At 46.7% G+C, this 25,027-nt stretch overlaps 1 protein-coding gene across 1 annotated transcript in view; it reads right to left on the reverse strand.

Moving 5' to 3' along the window:
* The window catches only part of wdfy4 (WDFY family member 4), a 328,629-nt gene that overhangs the window by 138,014 nt on the left and 165,588 nt on the right, over nucleotides 1-25,027 (reverse strand). The window contains exons 40-45 of the mRNA XM_070865753.1: nucleotides 20,427-20,504; nucleotides 15,255-15,479; nucleotides 14,872-14,974; nucleotides 14,405-14,583; nucleotides 2,900-3,048; nucleotides 1,443-1,563 (exon numbers count right to left, since the gene is read on the reverse strand). Coding sequence (XP_070721854.1) covers nucleotides 1,443-1,563; nucleotides 2,900-3,048; nucleotides 14,405-14,583; nucleotides 14,872-14,974; nucleotides 15,255-15,479; nucleotides 20,427-20,504 — 855 coding nt within the window. The remainder of the gene's footprint in view (nucleotides 1-1,442; nucleotides 1,564-2,899; nucleotides 3,049-14,404; nucleotides 14,584-14,871; nucleotides 14,975-15,254; nucleotides 15,480-20,426; nucleotides 20,505-25,027) is intronic.

Raw genomic sequence — 25,027 nt, forward strand, 5'->3', positions numbered from 1 at the left:
TTGGGGGTAATGTATTGACGTGGATAGAGAACTGATTGGCAGAAGGAAGCAAAGAGTGGAAATAAACGGATCCTTTTCAGAATGACAGGCAGTGACTAGTGGGGTGCCGCAGGGTTCAGTGCTGGGAGCCCAGCTATTTACAATGATTTAGATGAAGGAATTGAATGTAATATCTCCAAGTTTGCAGGTGACACTAAGCTAGGTGGCAGTGAGAGCTGCAAGGAGGATGCTAGGAGGCTGCAGGGGGACTTGGACAGGTTAGGTGAGTGGGCAAATGCATGGCAGATACTATATACAGTGGATAAATGTGAGGTTATCCACTTTGGCGGCAAAAACAGGAAGGCAGATCATTATTTGAATGGTGACAGATTAGTAAAATGGGAGGTGCAACGAGACCTGGGTGTCACGGTACATCAGTCATTGAAAGTAGGAATGCAGGTACAGCAGGCAGTAAAGAAAGCAAATGGCATGCTGGCCTTCATAGCAAGGGGATTTGAGAATAGGAGCAGGGAGGTCTTACTGCAGTTGTAGTGAGACCACACCTTGAGTATTGTGTGCAGTTTTGGTCTTCTAATCTGAGGAAGGACATTCTTGCTATTGAGGGAGTGCAGCGAAGGTTCACCAGATTGATTCCTGGGATGGCAGGACTAACATATGAAGAACGACTGGATCGACTAGGCTTATATTCACTGGAATTTAGAAGAATGAGAGAGGATCTCATAGAAACATATAAAATTCTGACGGGATTGGACAGGTTAGATGCAGGAAGAATGTTCCCGATGTTGGGGAAGTCCAGAACCAGGGGTCACAGTCTAAGGATAAGGGCCGAGATGAGGAGAAACTTCTTCACTCAGAGAATTGTGAACCTGTGGAATTCTCTGCCACAGAAAGTTGTTGAGGCCAGTTCGTTAGATATATTCTAAAGGGAGTCAGATGTAGCCCTTCCGGCTAACGGGATCAGGGGGTAGGGAGAGAAAGCAGGAATGGGGTACTGAAGTTACATGATCAGCCATGATCATATTGAATGGTGGTGCAGGCTCGAAGGGCTGAATGGCCTACTCCTGCACCTATTTTCTATGTTTGTATGTTTCTATGAAACCTGCTTTATGCCAACGCTGACTTTTGAATCCAATTTCCTTTTGAATCTGTTTCCGCTATTCTATCAGACAGAAAATAAATCCTATTGCGATCCATTACAGCAGTGACTACACTCCAAAAGTACTTCATTGGCTGTAAATTGCTTTGAGATGTCTGGTGGTTGTGAAAAGTGTTATATAAATTGCAAGTTGTTCTTTTTTTTCTTTATTTAAATGCAAGTCTTTCTTTCTTTTCCATGGGCATATTGCATGTATGGTACATGGATCAATCATGTCTTATAAACACACAGCAAGAATTCTATTTCTCCTGATAGCAAGTTGCATATAACAGAATACTTCCATTACCTGAAGGAGGAAGCGAAGATGGTGGATTTCTTGAACTTCATTATATGAATATCGGGAACACTTCAGATTTTTCCCATCCGTATCTTTATTGCACATGTCGTAAATGTAGGAATCGTTAATACTGCAACACAAAAACAGGGCGACATTAACTTGTTAAAAGCCCAAATACTTGGGCATGTCCTTTGAATTAAAGCACTTACCCCGTCCCCCCTCCCCGCCCCTCCTGAAGGTACTCTCTCATGCTGGGGCCGTTTCCATAGCTACCAGGTGTCCACCGTTACCCTGCTCAAGTGGACTTCCTTCACATGCGAGAGAGGGAATGTCACCAGGCTAGTGCACTGAAGCATTGACTGATTTTACCTGGATTAATTACCGGCTAAAGGAATGGAGTTTGGTTGAAAGAACTGACTGTTCAAGGGGACATGTTAGGAAGCTTGACCAAACTGGAAAATTGTCCTACTGGAAGACTGTCTGGAAGGCTATAGATAATGAGGCCTTGAGAGACTGAGGGAAACCGTGGGAAACATGAGGTGTTGCTTGGTAGCATCAGCCCGTGTGACCACGGGGAAGAGAGAATGTAAAATCACTGAGAGGCTCCCATTGTCTGACAGAAGGGTATAAGAGACATTCACGAAACTGACCAGGGCTCAGTGCATGAGTCAGAGGAACATGACATGGATTATTAGCCCCTTACCACGCAGGATCTCGGCAGAGAATGAATCATTCAGTGTTTACGGAGCAGATGCAAATTGTACGACTCATTTAAAGGTTGTGTGCATCTCTATCTGTAAAACCTGTACCGCTTTAACGTTCATAAAAACAATTAGAAACTTTTAAAGTCTTGTTTGATCTCACTTCTGATTGCCCTAAAGAATTAAAAGGGTAACGACAAATCCCCTACCCTACCACTGGGGGCACCCTAGCCTGATCCTGCCCTCGTGCAATGCCTGGGTGTGTGCCCTTTCCAGCAGGAATCCTGGAGCGAATTTCCCGCTCCGTAGCCAAGGAACTACTGAGGCCAATTCTAGTGCCCCTCCTGCCACCCAAGCTGAATCATAGCATCATAGACTAGTACAGCACAGGAGGCCGCCATTCGGCCTATCGAGTCTGCCCCGGCTCTTTCGAAGAGCAATCCAGACAGTCCCGCTCTTTCCCCATATCCCCTTCAAGTATTTATCCAATTCCCTTTTGAATCTGCTTGCACCGTGGTGGTGCATTCTTAATAAAATAATTTTTTTAATAAATGAGATCAGGTAATTCAACACAGACAAGGAATTCTGCTTGGGGACGGACGTTTTCTACATAAATACAATGACGTCTCATACAGCAGTGCGATGCACGATTGGTAACACAGGGCAATGATTGGGGGACAATATCGAGGCCCCCCTATAGCCTCTGCCACCATCTGCCTGGAAAAAGGTACAAATGGTTAAGTTTTATATCATATTAATTATTACCTCGAAGGATGGTGATTGATGCAGTAAACATCGCCAGAAGCAGACAGCGTGAAATTCTCACAGACGTAGAAGTGATCTCTACCGAAAAGCAGAACCCCTTCCATCAGCAAATGGACATCAGCAACAATCAGGGAGTATTTTACGTTGATCTGTGAAAGAATACCTTATTAGAATGAACAGAAACAAAAAAACGAACACTGCAATATTAGCAACTGAACTTGTTCACACTGTAATATGTAATTCTGTTATCTACTATTTTTCTGAAGCAGTTAACATACTTAGTTTGAACAGTTTAACTCAGGCAAGGTGCAGGCTTTAGGATCACTGGAACCAAGCAGGGCCCAGCCTTCAGGATCTCTGGAATCAGGCAGGGCCAGGCTTCTCACATCACTGGCACAAGTTTTGGTCCATTGGAGATTTTCTTGTTGTGTCAAATCAATGATTACAGCCGATTATCTAACACAATAAATCTAACTGATTATTCCCAATACCTGTATAATTAAGCCCTACATTGGCAGAACAGAAATGACATGATATATTATGATGCCACCCAAACTCAAAGTGAGCCAAACCTGGGACACCAGCCTCTCCACAAGGTCACTTAGTTCCAAGATCACTGCAACGTGCTTGCCTTGATGGCACCCGAGTGACACAGGATCCGTCCCCTCAGATAAGCTGTTAGTTAAAGTCATGAAAATTCGGTGAAATAAATTATGTATATGAAATGGTAACTGTTCCTTTATAAACACTGTATTTATTGGGTATTGGTGAGGCCATATCTGGAGTACTGCGAAAAGTTTTGGTCTCTGTATTTAAGGAAGGATATACTTGCATTGGAGGCAGTTCAGGAAGGTTCACGAGGATGATTCCGGAGATGAGGGGATTGACTTATGAGGATAGGTTGAGTAGGTTGGGCCTCTACACATTGGAGTTCAGAAGGATGAGAGGTGATCTTATTGAAACTTGTAAGATAATGAGGAGGCTCGACAAGGTGGATGCAGAGAGGATATTTCCACTCATAGGGGAACCTAAAACTAGGGACATAGCCTTGGAATAAGGGGCCACCCATTTAAAACTGAGATGAGGAGAAATGTCTTCTCTCAAGAGACTTGTAATACTATGGAATTCTCTGCCCCAGAGAGATGTGGAGGCTGGGTCATTGAATATATTTAAGGCGGAGATAGACAGATTTTTGAGTGATAAGGGAATAAAGGGTTATGGGGAGCGGGCAGGGAAGTGGAGCTGACTCCATGATCAGATCAGTCATGATCTTATTGAATGGCGGAGCAGGCCCGAGAGGCCAAATGGCCTACTCAGCTCACTGAAGACTGAGAGACTCTAGGCTTAGCTATGAACATCGGAAGAAAAAAGGTTCGTGTCAAGTCAGTTCAGGCACTTTTGGTTGCGTTTAACCCAGAACAAGGAAAAAGTCGTGTATTTTGTTATAATTTGGAAGGGGAGTTTCTGATGCAAAAAGAGACAGGAAATAGATGAATCCCCTTATGATAACTCATATAATCATATATTCTACTTATTTTCAAATCCCTCCATGGCCTCGCCCCTCCATACCTCTGTAATCTCCACCAGCCCCACCATCCCCCCCGAGATCTCTTATTCTGCCTTCTTGAGCATCCCTGATTATAATCGCTCAACCATCGGTGGCTGTGCCGTCTGTTGCCTAGGCCCTCACCTCTGGAACTCCCTCTCTAAACCTCTCCGCCTCTCTTTCCTCCTTCAAGATGCTCCTTAAAACATACCTCTCTTTGACCAAGCTTTTGGTAACCTGCACTCATTTCTACTTATGCGGCACGGTGTAAAATTTTTATTGCAGAATACTCCTGTGAAGCGCCTTGGGACAGTTCACTACGTTAAAGGCGCTATGTAAATACAAGTTGTTGTTGTTGTAAAATAAATCATCGGCTCACGATCAGTCCCGTCTCTCGAGAATACGGTTCAGTCTGTCTTCCAATGAGGTAGGAGCGTGGGCATGGCATGGCAGCACATGCAGGATCATGGTATACATTACATGAGGATCTATTATTATTATTCTCCAGTCATGGCATTGTTTAACTAGATATTGAGCAGTGTGCTCTCCAGATTGGAGAGGTGTGAGTTCCATTTATGGGAATGTCCCATGGCGCTAAACCTGACTGGATATATGTTGTAGACCCGTGAAATCTTTAACTTTCAGAAAAAGAATCTTTGCAGCAACACTCGGGACCATTACCATCGTAGCAAGGTCTATTTTCTTACAGAAATCGAGTGAGGCAAAGAGTGAGCAAACGATTCAGAGACAAAATAGAGAGATGCAGAAACAAAAATATTGGGTGAGAGCCAGAGAGACAATGAGAGAGAGAAACAATCAGACAGTGTAAAGTTTAGTGAGCCTAGGAGTTCTCGTGGAAAAAAAGGTGCTTTATTGCAAGTAAAACTAACGGATCACAGATACACAGTAACAACTTGCATTTATTTAGTATCTATAAATGTGGTAAAATGTCCCAAGGTACTTCACAGGAATGTAATCAGAAAAAAACTGAAGCCAAGCCACATAAGGAGACATTGGGACAGGTGACCAAAAGCTTGGTCTTAGGTGTTAAGGAATGAATTAAAGGGGAGGGAGGTGTGGCGAGGTGGAGATGTTTAGGGAGGGAATTCCAGAGCTTAGGGCCTAGATAGCTGAAGGCACGGTCTCTAATGGTGGCATGAAGGAATTTGGGGTGGGCAAGAGGCCAGAATTGGAGGAACACAGAGTTTTCAGAGGGTTGTGGGGCTGGAGGAGGTTACAGAGATAGGCCATGGAGGGATTTGAGCACGAGGATCAGATTTTCAAATTTAAGGCGTTGGTCACATCAAGCTAATTGCTCACAGATTCATAGAGAGAGATCTATTGCAGGCAGAAAGAATGGACAAGAAGCAGAAAAGACAGAGAAAGTGAGACAAAAAAAGACTTAAGAGTAGGAGATAAAGAAATAGTGACAGGAAAGGAGAGACTCTTCTGTTTTTCTTTTGTCATTGAGCAATGCCACAGAATATGAATTATTGCCAACAGCAGTTGACATTCTGGTGATTTACAGGAATCCAACCTTGGGTCATGTGCTTTATGACGTTCTCTCAAGCCCTTGCCAAGAGTATTGTTTCACAATTCAATAAAAAGGAACAATTATTCTTGGTTTGTTAATGAATGGAAAACTTCCCAGCAGAAGTAGAGAGTCTAATTTCCAGTTACAATACAACTTCCGCTGCCATGTTCCTGAGTTTACAACATGCACAAACGTGTAGCAACACAGGAACAGGGGGAGACCATTGAACCCCTTGGGTCTGTTCTGCCATTCAATGAGATCACGACTGATTGGGGACCTAGCTCCACGTATCCCTTCATACCTTTCGTTACCAAAAATCGATCAATCTCAGATTGAAAATTGACAACTGACCTATCATCAACTGCCGCTTGCAGGAGAGAATTCCAAACTTCTACCATCTTTTGCGCTAAACCTGACTGGCTATCCATTGCAGATCCGAGAAATCTTCAACTTTCATTAAAAAAATCTTTGCAGCAACACTCGCTACCATTACCACAGCAACTCTTAACCAGATCACATCGGAGGTTCCTATAAATGGAGAGCACCTTTACTGTTTCTTAACTTCACTCTGGAAAGGCCTAGCTCTAATGGTTAAGCTATATCCTCATGCCTTACGGAGCAGCAACAGAGGCGAGGCGGGAGTTCCTGCATCAGGCGCGGAAATCCCGCCCCGCGAGCTATATTGGGCTTACTGCCCCCGACAGGGACTGCCACGCAAATGCTCGTGCTGCAGTTCTTGTCGGGGGGCGGGAGCGGGGTGCGACGTTTCCAGTGCTACATAGTGCTGGCGGGTAGACAGGGCCCTCTCCCTCCATTAAAGGGGCAAGCTTCCGACTTTGCGGGCGGGAAACAGGGCCATTGCTGGGCCACCAGGGAGCGGGGAGCTGTGGCAGCAGCCGGCACACAAGCGGAGTGGCCGGGCTTCAACACGGACCCCGCGATCCACAATCGCTAAGTCGGCCATTTTAATTTTTACTGCCGCACCTCCCCTTCACCTTTTGCCCCGCGAGCGGCCTGCAGCCCCGCTAGGCGCCCCGCGAAACTGTCGGGGACATCGCCCCCGGCAGCTTCACGGGGCGTTACCGAATTTTGGCCCCGGGGCGAAAACAGGTCGCTCCGCGCGGTGATGATCACTGGTGCAACATCCCGGGGCGCTGCCGGTTAGAGCTGCCGCGGAACTCCCACGGAATTTTACGGGAGTCGGCGGAGATGTCACGCCCGGACGAAAAGTCGTTTGTGCAAATGACCCGCATTTTCCCTCTTAAGCTCCCCAACCAGCGGAAATCGTTTCTTTCTATCTACCCTATCAGGTCAACTTAATACCTTGAAAAGTTCAATCAAATCACACCTTAATTTTCTGAATTCCAGGGGAAACAACCCTAGTTTATGCAATCTCTCCTCCTAATTCAGCCCTTGGAGTTAAACTTACACTACACTCCCTCCAAGGCCAATATATCCTTTGTAAGGAGTGGTGCCCAGAACTGCTCACAGTGCTCCAGGTGTGATCCTACAAAGGTTTTTTTTTAGCTGCAGCATGACTTCTATCCCCTTGTATTCTAATCCTCTAGATATTAAGATCATATAGGTTTTGGGTTTTTTCAGTCAAAAACATACCACAAATGTTATTAGTAGAATATGCCATCAGTCACATCAAAATAAATATCTAGAATTATGAGATAGACTATGAACTCAATCACGACTGGTCAACCCTACTCATGAAAATAATGATGATGTTCACTGGCTCCCATGACAGATGGTCTAGATACAGTGGCCCTTCACTTCACCGCTGTCTGATGTACTGTTGGAGAAACCATAGAAGATCAGAGCGTAAGAAATAGGAGCAGGAGTCGGCCATACAGCCCTGCGAGCCTGCTCCGCCATTCAATAAGATCATGGCTGATCTTCTACCTCAACGTTTTCTCACACTATCCCTGTATCCCTTGATCCCCGATATAAAATACCTTTTTGCGTAAGCCAACCCTTTCTCAAAGAATGGGTTTGTGAATTCCAAAAATATAGAAAGGGGTTACATCTCTCTCTCTCCCTCGCTCGATCAATCTAAAGAATATTGTGCTCCTATCACACTGTCCCCCGCAGCTAGCATAGCTACTTGATTATATTTATAAAATAATTTGTATATCTTAATATGGAAAGTACTGAAACATTAGACGGTACCTGCTTGGTAATCTGTGGTGTAGCTAATTTTTTTAAAAGATAAACAGATTCAGAATATGAGTGCAGCATAAATAGCTGCTGTTAATTATATTATCCAGTTCACTTGCTGCACCTACTCGCACCTGTTCCTTCACAGCTCAACCATGACAGATACAGCAAATCCCCCCTGATTTACAAACAGCAACCATATGTGCTACATAAGTTGCTCGTAGCAAAGGGCAATTAATATAAATCAAATAATACAGTCGCTAGAAGCAGCAGTGTTGGAACATGAACTGTGAGGGCAGCTATTACACGATTTCTCCTTCAGAGCTCCACGGCCCATACGCATTTTCATCGTTTCTTTCTCTTCCAGTTCTGACCATGTTTAATTTCTTCAGAGAAAATGCTCTCCTTTCTCTCCTGTAGGTGCTCACCCATGCTGGATAAAGGCCCAGAGGCAGTGGCAGCTCCCCAGTAACTCGCCCCAAGTGGCCACTCTTCATGAGTAACAGCGATGTCAGCAGGCTATTTGACTTCAGGGGCATCGCATTCAATCCCACTCCTGTCCTCCTCACCCGAATAGAGGAAACTATACCCCATAAACAAATAGCTCCGACCATGAGTCAGCCAGTGGCTCGGTTGGGAGTACAAAATCCAGGCTGACAACTCCCAGTGCAATGCTGAGGGAGTGCTGCACTGTTGGAGATGCCGTTTATGGGAATAGACGTTAAACTGAGGCCCCGTCTGCTCTCTCAGGTGGACATAAAAGATCCCTTTTTTGAAGAAGAGCAGGCGGATTATGTTGTAACCAATACTTATCCCTCAATTAACATCACTACAAAACCGATAATCTGGTCATTATCATGTTGCTGTTTGTGGGAGCTTGCTGTGTACAAATTGGCTGCCATATTACAATACTGACAACACTTCAAAAAGTACTTCATTGGCTGTAAAGCGCTGGTTTCAGACGAAGAGCCTGCTTACTCTCACTATCAAGGCTCCCTCATAAAGTAGGGTCATTGGGTGGGACACCTACAAGCTACTGGTCTCTGTACCCATGCGTCGACAAGAGTCAGAGGGTCTTCAGGAGAGGAGGACAGGGAGTTCGGGGGACAAAAAAGCTCGGGGGTTTTCCACAATTAAATTAAAACCATGACAATTAATACAGATTGTTACTGCAAGAATGGCAAGCAATTACTTGAACAGTGAAAGCAAAAATTTCTGTCAACAATACTCCATTAAAATTATTTCTATTTACTGTCTAGCAACAAATACAATGAGTATCATATATTAAAGTACACATAAAGACCGCACCTGCCATATTGACATAATTACCACAACAATGATTAATGATTGAAATAGAATTTGGTAAAGAAAATAACAGTTTAAAATGTCATTATCGACCAATATATAAATTGGCAATTTACTTCCGAATATGTACAACGACAACTGCAGCACCAGTCACCTATAGACAAATATGCTGCACTGTGGAAATAATAGTCTGCGTCTGTTGTCGAGATCAGAGTAAACATGGCAGAATCTGGAAGTGAGGTTTACAGAGCCTGTGAGTGAGGATTAGAGACTGGGAGTGAGGATTAGAGTGTGGGAGTGAGGATTACAGAGACTGGGAGTGAGGATTAGAGTGTGGGAGTGAGGATTACAGAGACTGGGAGTGAGGATTACAGAGACTGGGAGTGAGGATAAGAGAGTCTGGGAGTGAGGATTAGAGTGTGGGAGTGAGGATTACAGAGACTGGGAGTGAGGATTAGAGTGTGGGAGTGAGGATTACAGAGACCGGGAGTGAGGATAAGAGAGTCTGGGAGTGAGGATTAGAGTGTGGGAGTGAGGATTACAGAGACCGGGAGTGAGGATAAGAGAGTCTGGGAGTGAGGATTACAGAGACTGGGAGTGAGGATTAGAGTGTGGGAGTGAGGATTACAGAGACCGGGAGTGAGGATTAAAGTGTGGGAGTGAGGATTACAGAGACCGGGAGTGAGGATTAGAGTGTGGGAGTGAGGATTACAGAGACCGGGAGTGAGGATTATAGTGTGGGAGTGAGGATTAGAGACTGGTAGTGAGGATTAGAGTGTGGGAGTGAGGATTAGAGTTTGGGAGTGAGGATTACAGAGACTGGGAATGAGGATTTCAGAGACTGGGAGTGAGGATTATATAGACTGGGAGTGAGGATTACATAGACTGGGAGTGAGGATTAGAGTCTGAGAGTCAGGATTACAGAGACCGGGAGTGAGGATTAGAGAGTCTGGGAGTGAGGATTAGAGAGTCTGGGAGTGAGGATTAGAGAGTGGGAGTGAGGATTACAGAGACTGAGAGTGAGGATTAGAGTTTGGGAGTGAGGAGCCTGCACAACGCTATCTTAAAGTCCTAAGGGCTGGATTTTCAGCTTTGCTGATTTCGGGGCGGTAATGGCGGCGGGGCGGTAAAGTTTGCGCCCGGGAACAGTTTGCGCCTCAGTCAGCAAAATTCATCAGTTGGGCCCTGAGTGTGGGGCGGAGCGCTAGGAGAGGCGTTACACACCTCTCTTAGGACGCTAGGCCGGCTGAGCATGCGGCAATCCCGAGCTAAACAGCCGGCCTCAGAGCGCTCTGAGAGGGGTCTGGGAGGGGGAGGGGGAGGAGAAAAACCTGAAAAAATACCCATCAAGAACATTCCCAATACATAGCCCACGCCACCACAACATAAATCGCAAAAAGTAAAATAAAACACAATCTCACTTAACCGAGGTGGCCATTACTGACCTCACTGGAGCCGGTATAGGTCGGACCACCCGTTTTCACCGGCGGTCCCAGCGGGGCGCTCGGCAGGACACTAAGGGTCGGGTAGGAGGCAAAAATCGATCCAGTGTCGCAACCAGGGGCGTTGCACACTGGATCGCCTCTTCCGGGCGGTAATGCTCCGTGTCCCGCCGAAACCGACCTCGAAAACCCCAGCGGGGCACCGGAAGCTGACTGCCCGCATGGAAGAGCTTCCTGCCGCCATTGCCTCCCCTCCAGGGGGGGGGGAAACAGAGGCAGCAACTAGCCAAAAATCCAGCCCCCGATATCTTTAAACCTCTTATCGAATCCCAACAACAGGAGTTCAGCTGCATCTTAAATCAAACAAAACAATTTTTGGGCTGGATAAATCAAAAGTGCCTCATCCCACAGCGGTAAGATCTGTTCGACCCACTGCTCTGCTTAGGATAACAGCATCAGGGAGCGGGAAGGAAGCAGAAACCTGGTTGCTAGCACGCGAGCAGAGTCTCCAGTTCCTGCATCGCGGCACGTCGGATAGAGGAAGACCCTTGGTCAGAGAGCCTGCTGGATTCTCCACTGATTGAAATCAACAGACGGAGATGGAGCAGTCTCCCGTATGGTGCTTGATCCTCCCCAGTCCCACCCGCTCACCTTGCATTCACTGGTGTCCAGCTGCGGCAGCAATAAAATATGCCCCAGGATATCTATCGGTAAGTTTACAGCAGTGGAGAGGTCAAATTGGGCACTTTGCAAACTTAGACTGCATCTGTTGAACGGTTGAAGTATATGACTCTACACTTCACGCAGCATACCAGTCTCCAAGTTATGCACTGCATCACTCAGTATCTTTGCATCTTTTCTTATTGTTGGCTTTTGAGGTTCATCTGGCAGCTGGGTCATTGAGTAGATTTAAGACAGAAATAGACAGTTTCTTAACTGATAAGAGAATAAGGGGTTATGGGGAGCGGGCAGGGAAGTGGACCCGAGTCCATGATCATATCAGCCATGATCGTATTAAATGGCAGAGCAGGCTCGAGGGGCTGAATGGCCTACTCCTGCTCCTATTTCTTATGCTCTTATGTTCATCATCTTTGATTCTCTCGATGGACTCGAGAACGTTGCAAGATCCCAGAATGAGTGCCTAACGTCAAAGGCCTAAAAAATGAGGACCTAAGACCTTATTAGCCTATGGATTAATCTGGCCCTATCGATCACTAACGGCAAATAAACTCATGAAAGCCCTGGTATTAATATCCCTCCCTGGCAGCGACAATTCTCTGTTACCACCAGGGATAGAATCCAATAAAGTTAATGAATATCAGAGTTGGACTGCAGTACATCTACAAATATTGTGAGCAGTTATTGTATTGTAAATTATGGTAGAGGTAGCTGCAGAGGGATTTTAAATTGTTTCAACAGGTTTGAGTAGATTGACTGTGGAATCACTGAGGCCAACTTTCACATCAATAATGCATTTGCTATTTGACTTCGAGCTGAGCTTCCAACTCCACAGCCTCTCCATCACAAAGGCTGCCAATATCCACCTCGGTAACATCGCCCACCTCCGCCCCTGCCTCAGCTCATTGACCATGAAACCTCCATCCATGCCTTTTGTCACCTCCACGCCCGACTATTCCAACGCTCTCCTGGCTGGCCTCCCATCCTTCACTCCGCAGCAACAGCAGCTCATCCAAAACTCTGCTGCTGATTCCGCACCAAATCTGTTCGCCCATCGCGCCTGTTTTTACATTTAAATTGCATCGGGTGTACAGCACAGAAACAGGCCATTCGGCCCAACAGGGCTACGCTGCCGTTTATGCCCCACTCGAGCCTCCTCCCACCTTACTTCATCTCACCCTATCAACATATCCTTCTATTCCCTTCTCCCTCCTGTGCTATATAACTTCCCCCTAATTGCGCCTATACCTTTCGCCACAACTAATCCCTGCGGTAGCGAGTCTCACATCTTTACCACTCTCGAGGTAAATAAATTTCTCCTGAATTCCCTGTTGGATTTATTAATGACTATCTTATCCTCAACTCAGGATCTCTGGGGCTGGATTTTTCTGCTGCTGTCTGTCTCTGTTTTCACCCCAGAGGGGCGGCAATGGTGGCAGTGAGCTCTTCCGGGCGGCCGGCCAGCTTCCAGTGCCCCGCCGGGGTTTTCGGAGCCGGTTTCGGCGGGGCGCGGAGCGTTACCGCCCGGAAGAGGCGAGCCGGCGTGCCACGCCGGCTTGATTTTTGTCTCCTACCCAACCCGTAGCGCCCCGCAGCGCCCCCTGGTGGGAACGCCTGCGAAAGAGGGCGTTCCAAGTTGTAGCGGCTGCAGTGAGCTAAGCAATGCCGACCTCAAGTAAGTGTGATGGTCTTTTCAGGGTTTTTTTGCACTGCATGTTATGGCGACGTATTGGGAATGTTTTTGGTGTTTTTTTCCTTCGCAGGCCTCTCTCAGAGTGCCTCAGGCCAGCTCCTTAGCTCAGGAGCTTCACTTGCTCAGCCGGCCTATTGCCCCGAGAGAGGTGTCCCTTAACGCCCCGCCCACACTCAGGGCCAGGCTGCCCAATTTTGCTGACTGAGGTGCAGAGTTTTCCCAGGCCCAGGTATCAGGACTGCCCCTGCATTGTAAAAGCCGAAAATCCATTCCATAGTTTCGGAATCCCTCACAAGTGGAAATATTTTCTCTACGTCTACCTTATCAAACTATTTCACCATCTTCAAGACCTCTATCAGGTCATCACTCAGCCTCCTGATTTCTAGAGAGAAGAGTCCAGCCTGTTCAGCCTTGCTGACCTATATTGGATCCTGGTCCCCAGAACCTCTTCGGCATTCCCCTCTCTTTGCCCACCATTGGTCACCGTGCCTTCAGCCATCTGGACCCCTCGCTCTGGAATCCCCCCCCCCAACTGCACCATCTCCCTCTTTAAGACCCTCCGTAAAACCAATCTCTTTGACAAGATTTTGGTCAGCTGTTCTAATATCTGCTTCTTTGGCTGTGTGTATTTTTTTTTAATTACTGTGCACAGCAAGCCCCCACTGTGAAGTGCATTGGGAAGATTTCCACACTTAAGGCACTGTTGATGAGGGGGGCAGTGTATAACAGAACAGCAATGGACAGAAGTTCGCTGAAGTTAAATTCAAAGAAAGAAAGACTAGCATTTATATAACGCCTTTCACGACCACCAGATGTCTGAAAGCTCTTTACAGCCAATTAAGTATTTTTTGGCTTGTAGCCACTGTTGTAATGTGGGAAACACGGCAGGCCAATTTGCGCACAGCAAGATCCCACAAACAGCAATGTGATGATGACCAGATAATCTATTTTTGTGATGTTGATTGAGGGATAAATATTGGCCAAGACACTCGAGCAGGAAACTCAGCCAAACTTCTATGAATCTCAAAAAAATAAATGAACTATTTTTGCACCGAACAACTTATTTTAAGGAGTACTCGTAATACCAATCGCAATGAACGCTTTGGTCAATCAGCTTTAAAGCACTGAAAAATATATTCCTTGCCTTCTCATTCTCATCCAAAACCTGGAGAATGGCCTGTCTCTCCACACACTGCTCAAAGAATTCTTCGGACTGAACACTTTCGATAAGGGCGGGGAAGAACGTCAGCTGATTGCAGTCGATGCCTCTTTCATCGAAGTCTCCTTCCCCTGTGTTGAACGTCAATGCTGCTTGTACAATTTCTGATAAAGTCAGAATGGAGAAAGACAAAAAGCTGACTATATTTGAATTGAGCACAACTCACATACAACAACAACAACTTGTATTTATATAGCGCCTTTAACAGAGTAAAACTTCCCAAGGTGCTTACCACAAAGCAGCAGAAAGGGCCATAAAGAGCTGCACTTTACGTACTCAGTTGAGCTAATTTCCCCTCCCGCACCACAAAAAAAATTAGTGGAGGATACAAAAATTAAATGACAAGAGATTTTGCCTAGGAGCAGGAATGCTGTACAATCCCAGAGTTTTACCTGGGTATAACTGCTTGTTGGTGCTGCCCACGTGTTCCTCCGTAGAACATAACTTCATGTAAAACTCCTCCTTCCCAAAATTGAGTGCAAGATTCTTACTGTCCTGTAATGAGGGGAGATGGACAAACATTATTTTTACCGTTTATTTTAATTCATGCAACAAAGGCTGCACCCTGAAAACTGTTATTATTTTATAACGTAACATTTTCTATTTGAGTATCCATGAGAGAGGAAGGCCATGTTTACTACACAACTTAATATTGCGATCACATGCAATTAATTTTCTGCCTTAGTTAATAGATGCGCCACTTCACTAGCTTAGACAATGATGCATGGGTTTCTGCTTGAAGATTCAATGCATTATCCAAAAGATATAATCTTACTTCACTTTTGGCCTCTTTGGTTCGACATGCATCATAAGCATAATTGATGCAAATGGCATTTCGTCTCATCCTCTTCCTCATTCGGCAGGGGCCCTCAGCCATGTCCAGTATCCATGCTTCCTGCTGTGACCCTGATGAAGGTCCCCATAATCCTCTCTCTTGAAGCAGCTGTTGTTCAGTCTTCGCCCAGTCTTTCGATGCTTGGTTCAGAATGCACTGCTGCATCTGGGGACAGAAGCGAAAAGCCTCAACAGATGGTGTCTACGCTGTTTACAGCTGGTAGCTCAAATGTTTCTTTAAACACGCACTTTTTTCCCTTTCAACCCCTCCCACCCACCCCCACAGTATTTGTTGTGCTGGATTGCACGGGCTTCAGGTGGTCAGCTCACACTATCAAATCGAGGAGGAGGCAGGGGTCACGTCACAGTCCCTTAACAAAATCCTACAATGTTCGATAAAGGCCCTCAGTTCACCAGGCTGCCCCATGTGCACACAGTTTGACATAAATGAAGAAAAAAAATAATAACTTTTATACAGTGCCTCTCATGGCTTCAGGACGTCCTAAACGCTTTTGAAGTGTGATCACTGTTGTAATGTGGGAAGCGCAGCAGCCAATTTGCGCACAGCAGGCTCCCACACAAGCAGCAATGAGATAATGACCAGATAACCTGTTTTAGTAATGTATGTTGAAGGATAAATATTGGCCCCAGGACACCGGGGAGAATTCCCCTCTGAATAGTGGCATGGGATCTTTTACATCCACATGGGAGAGCAGGCGGTACCTCGGTTTAAGAACGTAAGAAATAGGAGCAGGAGTAAATCATACGGCCCCTCGAGCCTGCTCCGCAATTCAATAATTTCATGGCTGAATTTCTACATCAACTCCACTTTCCCACCCTATCCTCATATCTCTTGATTCCCTTAGTGCCCAAAAATCTATTGATCTCAGTCTTGAATATACTCAACGACTGAGCATCCACAAGCCCTCTGGAGTAGAGAATTCCAGAGATTCACCACCTTCTAAGTGAAGAAATTTCTCCTCATCTCAGTCCTAAATGGCCGCCCCTTTATCCTGAGACAATGACCCCTGGTTCTAGACTCCCCAGCCCAAGGGAAAAAGCCTCTCAGCATCTAATCTGTCAAGCTCTCCTAAGAATTTTGTACATTTCAATGAGATCACCTCTCATTCTTCCAAACTCAAGAGAGTGTAGGCCTAGTCTACTCAATCGCTCCTCGTAGGACAGCCCTCTCATCCCAGCAACTAATCGAGTAAACCTTTGTTGCACCCATTCTAAGGCAAGTAGGTGAGCACCAAAACTGTGCACAGTGCTCTAGGTATGGTCTCACCAAAGCCCTGTATAATTGCAGCTAGACTTCCTTACTATCATACTCCAACCCTCTTGCAATAAAGGCCAACATACCATTTGCATTCCTAATTGCTTGCTGTACCTGAATGTTAACTTTCTCTGATTGGTGTACAAGGACACCCAAATCCCTCTGAATACCAACATTAATAGTCGCTCACCGTTTAAAACATATTCTGCTTTTTCATTCTTGCTACCAAAGTGGATAATTTCACACGTCCCTACATTATACTCCATCTACCAACTTGCATCACCTCTGTGTATGGGCAGAAATGCATGACTGGAGTCTACATATAGCAGCCTACTGCAACACAGTCCACTGGAGCAAAGGTCAAGAGTCACTCTGGTACATGAGTTCAGGGAGAAAGAAAGACTTGCATTTATACAGCACCTTTCACGACCACCGGACGTCTCAAAGCGCTTTACAGCCAATGAAGTACTTTTTAAGTGTAGTTACTGTTGTAATGTGGGAAACACGGCAGCCAATTTGCACACAGCAAGCTCCCACAAATAGTAATGTGATAATGAGACTCCAAAGTAGATCCAGCTATTGCAAAGAACCCAACGGTGTGTTACCAGCGTCAGACTTAATTTAAGAACTTGCATTCTTTCTTTCCTTAAATAAAGTCTAAAGCAAGAGTAACATACTATTACTCTGTTCCTCTAGCATCACAGCAGCAACACTGTCTGAATGTCGAGTCTTTAAATGTAAGTTCATTCTATATATAATGACTTTCCCATCGTCAGGATTGCCTAAAGCATTTCACAGCCAACTCATTACTATTGTAGTGTAGTCATTGTTGTTGTGTTGGGGAAAGTGGCAGCCAATTTGCACACCGCAAGGTCCGAATGAGATTAATGCAGAAATTGCTGGACATACTCATCAGGTGCAACAGAGATATTCCCACTTCATTAGTAGTCTGGGACCCATGTCACGATTTTAACACCATGTTTATACCGTAGATCGACAAATACAGAATGAACATCAGAGTCCTGAACCTTCACATCTCATTCTACACCAACTGCGTTGCCTCTGAGTCAGAAGGTTGTGGGTTCAAGTCCCACACTAGGGACGTGAGCACATAAATCTAGGCTGACACTCCAGTGCAGTGCTGAGGGAGTGCTGCACTGTCGGAGGTGCCGTCTTTCGGGTGACATTAAACCGAGGCCCCGTCTGCCCTCTCAGGTGGACGTAAAAGATCCCATGGCACTATTCCGAAGAAGAGCAGGGGTGTTATCCCCGGCATCCTGGGCCAATATTTATCCCTCAATCAACGTAACAAAAACAGATTATCTGGTCATTATCATATTGCTGTTTGTGGGAGCTTGCTGTGCGCAAGTTGGCTGCCTCGTTTCCCACATTACAACAGTGACTGCATTTCAAAAAGTACTTCATTTGCTGTAAACCGCTTTGAGACGTCTGGTGGTTGTGAAAGGCGCTATATAAATGCAAGTCTTTCTTTCTTTCAGTGGGATCTCAGTGCCAGCCATGGTTCAGTTATAGCTCTCATCTCTGAGTCAGAAGTTCAAGCCCCACTCCAGAAACATAAGCATGGAAACTAGGCTGATAATTCAGTGCAGTATTGAGGGAGCGCCGTCTTTTGGGTGAGAGGTTAAATTGAGCCCTTGCTTGCCTTCTCAGTTGGATATAAAAGATCCCACTGCACTATTCAAAGAAGAAAGGATGAGAGTTCTCCCTGTGTTCTATCCAGCATTTATCCTTCAATTAACATCACTAAAAAATCAGATTATCTGGTTATTTATCACCCTGCTGTTTGTGAGATGCTTTGAGCTATCTTTGGGGGGGGGGGGGGGGAATAAGACCCTATGGGGCAGAAATTCAGGGTCTGATCAAGCCCTGTTACCGTCATTTTGCAGCGGGCATGCGGCGGAATCGAGTGGCCACCGCATTGCAGTCCAAAGGCTGCCCCGACCCAAATTCAACTCGGGGATTTTTCGGCCTGCCCACCACTTCCGCCCCGCTGCTGCCGACTGCTGCAAGTGCATCATCAAAGCACACACCGCCGCTCTCCCGCACCTCCAGCGCACTCTGACCCAAATTCACCTTGAAAAATCTCCAATCCGCCGCGCGGTGCCCCCGACAGCTTTTACTGTGGGCGCACCTTATCCTGTGTGTGTTGGCGGCCCGGCAGTGCGGCGGCCCTTCAAGGGGAGAACCTACTCCCGCGGCCGCCATGTTTTTATTTTTGCCGGCCAATTATTGCCCCAGGTTAGGCCGGGCCGCCAACAGGCAGCCTGGCATCCCCTCTTGGGTGCCGGGCCACTGGCCCGGCCGAAACCTTCCCTGGTGGCGCAGTGGCCGAAGCAAAAAAATTCCCGACTCTCTCCCCTTTAACGGAGTGGCGTGAGCGCGGCGACGCACATGCTCTGTGATGTCACCACCGCTCTGTCGCCGAGAGACAGAGGCGGAGTCTCGATCCCACCCCAGTTTCCGCCCCTCAGCCTGACATACTGCCGCACTTCCGTCCCCATTATGACCGACATCAAAAAAATGTCAAAAAGTCCAGAAAATTGATCGGACGGCCACCTCATCGTTCCCGGCGGTATAACCAGGTAAAAAAAAATCATAGGTGCGCCAGCTTTCTGTCGTCCCTGAATTTCACTCCTTTATAAATGTAAGTTCATTTGTTCTATCATTTTATCTTTCCATCTGTCAGCACAGACTGGGTGTTCAAATTTGGGCCTTTTGTATGAGGATTGTATCAATCACTGCACAGAGGAATTCAAGATGGAGAGTGTCCTGGGGGTAGTTGATTCAAAGGTCAAAGGTTTTTGCCATTTCCCACAATGCAATCTCTGGGCTACCACATCCCCAAATGTTAAACTGACAAGAAAAAAAATGAATGCCTGCCCTAACAACAATTGTAAAGTTGGGTCCCAAAAGGTTATTTTTCAATAAAAAGAATTGGAAATGTGATTAAAGAGTTCAGTTTATACATACAATACCTGTACAAAATTCATACACAGCATTTCACAGAACTTTTAGGAACTATAAATCCTCTGGATCCTACAACGCCCCTGGGAGGACAGACGCACCAACTTTAGCATCCTCGACCGGGCCAACATCCCCAGCATTGAAGTACTGACCACACTTGATCAGCTCTGCTGGGCAGGCCACATTGTTCGCATGCTAGACACGAGACTCCCAAAGCAAGCGCTTTACTTGGAACTCCTTTACGGCAAACGAGCCAAAGGTGGGCAGAGGGAACGTTACAAGGACACCATCAAAGCCTCCCTGATAAAGTGCAACATCCCCACCGACACCTGGGAGACCCTGGCCAAAGACCACCCTAAGTGGAGGAAGTGCATCCGGGGAGGTGCTGAGCACCTCATCGCCGAAAGCATGCAGAAATCAAGTGCAGGCAGCGGAAAGAGCGTGCGGCAAACCTGTCCCACCCACCCCTTCCCTCAATGACTATCTGTCCCGCCTGTGACAGGGACTGTGGTTCTCGTATTGGACTGTACAGCCACCTAAGGACTCATTTTAAGAGTGGAAGCAAGTCTTCCTCGATTCCGAGGGACTGCCTATGATGATGACTAACTATAAACTTATGCTTTGGAGACTAGGGCAGAAAGTTCCACTTTTTAAAGACAAATGGGACAATTACTATTTTTCTTCTTGATTAACGGCCGCTAACAAAATCGCATTCTCTGAAAGCGTACGCACTCTGGAGAAATTCACGGATTCTGCTGGTTATCGTTAGGAGAGGAATATCAACCCCTAAAAGGGCTGGTACACTGGAGAGGATACATTTACTTGCCGCTAACACTTTGTCTGAAATGTTACCTGCCGATATTCCTTGTGGAGGCTGGCAAACATGTCTTGTCCAGTTTTCCTTTGCGCATCCATACTAGCAGTGAAATCCTACGTACAAAAACAAAAGAATTACCGCTGTGTCGAGTTAGCATGTAAATAGCATAAATCTCTACATTCAGAATCCACTGGGCATGAGTGGAGCGCAGCCTCTACTCAAAGCTACTCGGGTCTTTTCCCCGAGAGGTCTATGCAATAAGACACCCACTTCTCACCAAGCTCTGGCACTCTCGCCTCCGAGTCAGAAGGTTGTGGGTTCCGACTCCGGAGACTTGGGCACAAAATCAATGCTGACACTCCAGTGCAGTGCTGAGGGAGTACTGCACTGTCGGAGGTAGCGGGGCCGAAATTCAGGCCCGCCAGAAACCTGGCGCACTTACCGTTCTTTAAGCGTTTACACCGCCGGGTAGGATGAGGTCGACTCTTCATCGATATTCAGCTCTTTGTCCTTTTTTCTGCAGCGGACTGGAAGTCGGTCATAATGGGGGCGAAAGTGGGGCGGTGAGTACTCTTGGGGGCGGAAGAGGAGGCGGGACGGAGTTTCAGCCGCTGTCAGTCAGCAGCGGAGCAGGGATGACGTCACCACGCTCGCCCCTTCAGTTAAAGGGAGAGCGTTCGACACTTTGAAACTTCGGTCCTCTGGGCCACCAGGGAGGGTTTCGGCCGGGCCAGTGGAGTGGCACCCAAGAGAGGGTGCCGGGCTGCCTGTTGGTGGCCTGGCCGAACCCGGGGACATAATGGTCAGCCTGACCTGGCAGTCGGCCGACAAAACAAACATGGCGGCCGCGGCAGTGCACCCTCCCCTTGAAGGGCCGCTGTGCTGCAATGGCTCACAGAGTCAAAGCAAGGTCCACCGACAGAAAAAGCTGTCCGGGGCACCACGCTGCGGATCATGGATCTTTGCGGCTAAATTTCGCGGGAGGTGCAATGGAGGTGCGGGAGATCGGCGGTGGGCGCTTTGATGACGCGCTTAAGCTGGTCAACAACGGCGGGGCAGAAAATCCACGAGCTGAATTTCGATTGCGGCGGCGAATTGGACCGGAAGATGGTGGCCGTTCGACTCCGCCGCCTGGCCGCCACTGTCTGGCGGTAAGTGACCTTTTTGCTCGGCTGATGTTCGGCCCCGCCGTCTTTTGTTGGAGACGTTAATCCAACGCACCGTCTGCCCTCTCAGGTGGGTGTAAAAGATCAATGCCCTGTTTCGAAGAAGCACTGGGGAGTTCACCCTGGTGTCCTGACCAATATTTATTGCTCAACCAGCGCCACTAAAAAGCAGATTTTCTGATCATTGCTCTATTGGTGAAGGGACCTTGCAGTGTGCAAATTGGCTGCCTTGTTTCATTAGAACATAATCGGAGCAGGTGTAGGCCATACGGCCCCTCAAGCCTGCTTCACCATTCAACAAGACCCATGGCTGATCTTCCATCTCAACTCCACTTTCCAGCCCCATATCCCTTGATTTCCTTAATATCCAAAAATCTATAGATCTCAGTCTTGAATATACTCAACAACTGAGCATCCACAGCCCTCTGGGGCAGAGAATTTCAAAGATTCACCACCTTCTGAGCGAAGAAATTTCTCATCTCAGTCTTCAATGGCCAACCCCTTATGCCGAGTCTGTGCCCCCACCCCCCCTAGTTCCCGGCTCTCCAGCCAGGGGAAACAACCTGTGCTTCCTACATTGCAACAGTGACAAAAGTGCTTCATTGGCTGTAAAGCACTTTGGGACATCCTGAGGTTGTGAAAGGCGCTATATAAGTGCAAGTCTTTCTTTCTTTTATAACACCATAATGAGAGGGCCAGGTGGAAAGAAAGGGAAGGATGGACGTACACAACCCCAGCACCACAGAAAGCCTGTACCCACCCCCAAGAGCAGCTGCTTGTCCTAAAGAATGTGACGCTATTACACTAATATGTATCACAATGCCTCTGGACTCAAAGCATTGATATTGTAAATGCCATGCAAATAAAATCTGGAACAAATGCAGCTGTATGAACCAGCATGAAGCTAAACTTCAAGGATTATTCCAGATCATCATCATCATAGGCAGTCCCTCGAAATCGAGGAAGACTTGCTTCCACTCGAAAAGTGAGTTCTCAGGTGACTGTACAGTCCAATGCAGTCATTATAGTCTCTGTCACAGGTGGGTCAAACAGTGGTTGAAGGAAAGGGTGGGTGGGGAGTCTGGTTTGCCGCACGCTCCTTCCGCTGCCTGTGCTTGTTTTCTGCATGCTCTCAGCGATGAGACTCGAGGTGCTCCCGGATGCTCTTCCTTAGGGCAGTTTTTGGCCAGGGATTCCCAGCTGTCGGTGGGGATGTTGCACTTTATCAGGGAGACTTTGAGGGTGTCCTTGAAACGTTTCCTCTGCCAGCCTGGGGCTCCAAATATTCCAGATAGGTTAAGATAGAAATAACAAAAAGCATTCGATCCATACCAAAGCAAACATTTTTAATTTGCAATATACAATATAATGTTAGAAATGTTGTATTCAGTGACAAACGCTGTGAAAGCCAGGTTAGTGCTCAGGTTAATGTTTTTGACGTATAAACAAACCACATGTAATGTGTACTTTTACCCTGCCTCTTTAAAAAAAGGTCACATCAAACATGTTGTCGCATAGAACACATCCCTGGGCCTTGTGCCCAATTCTCCAGTATTAAATCGTGGAAAAAATAATCAGAGCTTTGTTTATAACGAAATGAAAGTATTCCCAAATATCACGTAACTAAGTTTTGAGGCTTTGTTTTCGATGTGACACAGTATGTTACACGTGAGAAACTGTGGTGGTCTTGACTAGGTTCTAATTTTGACACACATTCTTTTTTTAGTACAGCGCTTTTGTACTGAGTTACATCGCAGACGCAAATACAATTACATTCTTCCCGCTGTGAGAAAACACAAATTCTGGCTGGTACAGATGGCTGCTGGCTGATGGCCAAGACCAGATACCCCACTGATAAGTTATATTCATTAGCAGCGCACAGCAGGATATGCCTGCTCGACGTGAAGGCAGTGATTATATTTTGTTGGTTTACAGGATCATTAAGCTTTTAGTCACAGCAATGCACTGACAAAACATTATTGTTACTTAACTGAAACTCTCATGGAATTAGCTCATCAAACAGATATGAGCAGGGCCGTGGCGAGGCCCTGTACGGTTGCTAAGCTAATAATGTCGTTCAAGGTCATTCCTCGTTACTGAGCCAATCAGTCATTTTTGCTGATGATGTATCATAATAGCTCGTTCACTGCCACTAAGTTGATAATGTTACAGTGCCTCCTGCTTTGAATTTGAACTGATGGCTTCATAATGAGCTGCGACGCTATCGTACTGCAGGAAAGTTAAAGGGGAATCAAATTCCAGGCGTACTTGGTGTTGAAAGTTCGCCCACCCATTGTCCGTTCATATTGACAAAAACGTCAACTTCAAAACAGAGATGGCCCAACTACAGCCACTTGGTCAATTGCAGCCCCCACCAAGAGCTGGCAATCCCCTCCATGAAGTCCATGCAATTCAGTTCCATCCGTGCTGATCTTTTGCAGTGCGGCTCAGTGGGTCGCACCCTTGGCTTTCAGTCAGAAGGTTAGTGGGTTCAAGTCCCACTCCAGAGACTTCAGCACAAAATATAAGCTGACACTCCCAGTGCAGTGCCGAGGGAGTGTTGCGCGGTCAGAAGTGCCGTCTTTCGGATGAGACGTTCAACCGAGGCCCCGTCTGCTCTCTCAGGTGGATGTTAAAGATCCCATGGCAATTAGTTCAAAGAAGAGCAGGGGAGTTATCCTCCAGTGTTCTGGCCAATATTTATGCCGCAATCAACATCACTAAAAAAAAACAGATTATTTATTTGCTGTTTGTGGGAGCTTGCTGTGCACAAATTGGCTGCTGCCTTTGTTGGCTGTACAGTGCTTTGGGACACCATGAAGTTGAGAAAGGCGCTAAATAAATCGGGGCCCAGAGGAGGCGTGAGTTCGGGGCCGGGGGCCCAGGGCCCAGGGGCAGCACGGGCCAGCCCACACTGCGATATGTGCGCGCACTAGGTCCGTGCAGCAGAGCTGGTCTTCAGTTGTCTTGGGTAATCCTTGCCACTGGACCAAGACCTGGCTCTGTCAAGCCCGTGTGGTGGCTGGTGTGCAACGGCCACCCCACGTTAAAAAAATCCACGCACAGGCATCTTCCACCCTTCAGGATGTAGTTCGGATTCTTCATTGAAACACCTGTGAACTCATCCTTTTTTTGGCGTGGAAGCAAGTCATCCTCATTTCGAGGGACCGCCAATGATGACGATGATAAATGCAAGTTCTTTCTTTCTTTATTCCTGGGGGTGTCCTGTTTGAATTTTATAGGATCTGGAGGTTTAGAATGGGATATCTACAGCTGTTGCCTCACTGGTGGTCAAATCCTCACACTGCAATCTATGGATAGTAGGGGCATGTGTGCGCACTAGGCCCGTGCAGCAGAGCTTGGTCGCTAGTCGTCTTGGTTAATCCTTGCCACTGGACCAAGACCTAGCTCTATCAAACCCGTGTGGTGGCTGGTGTGCAACGGCCACCCCACGTTAAAAAAATCTTCCA

The sequence above is a fragment of the Pristiophorus japonicus genome, chromosome 22 (genome assembly GCF_044704955.1).
Source record: "Pristiophorus japonicus isolate sPriJap1 chromosome 22, sPriJap1.hap1, whole genome shotgun sequence".
NCBI lineage: Eukaryota > Metazoa > Chordata > Chondrichthyes > Pristiophoridae > Pristiophorus > Pristiophorus japonicus.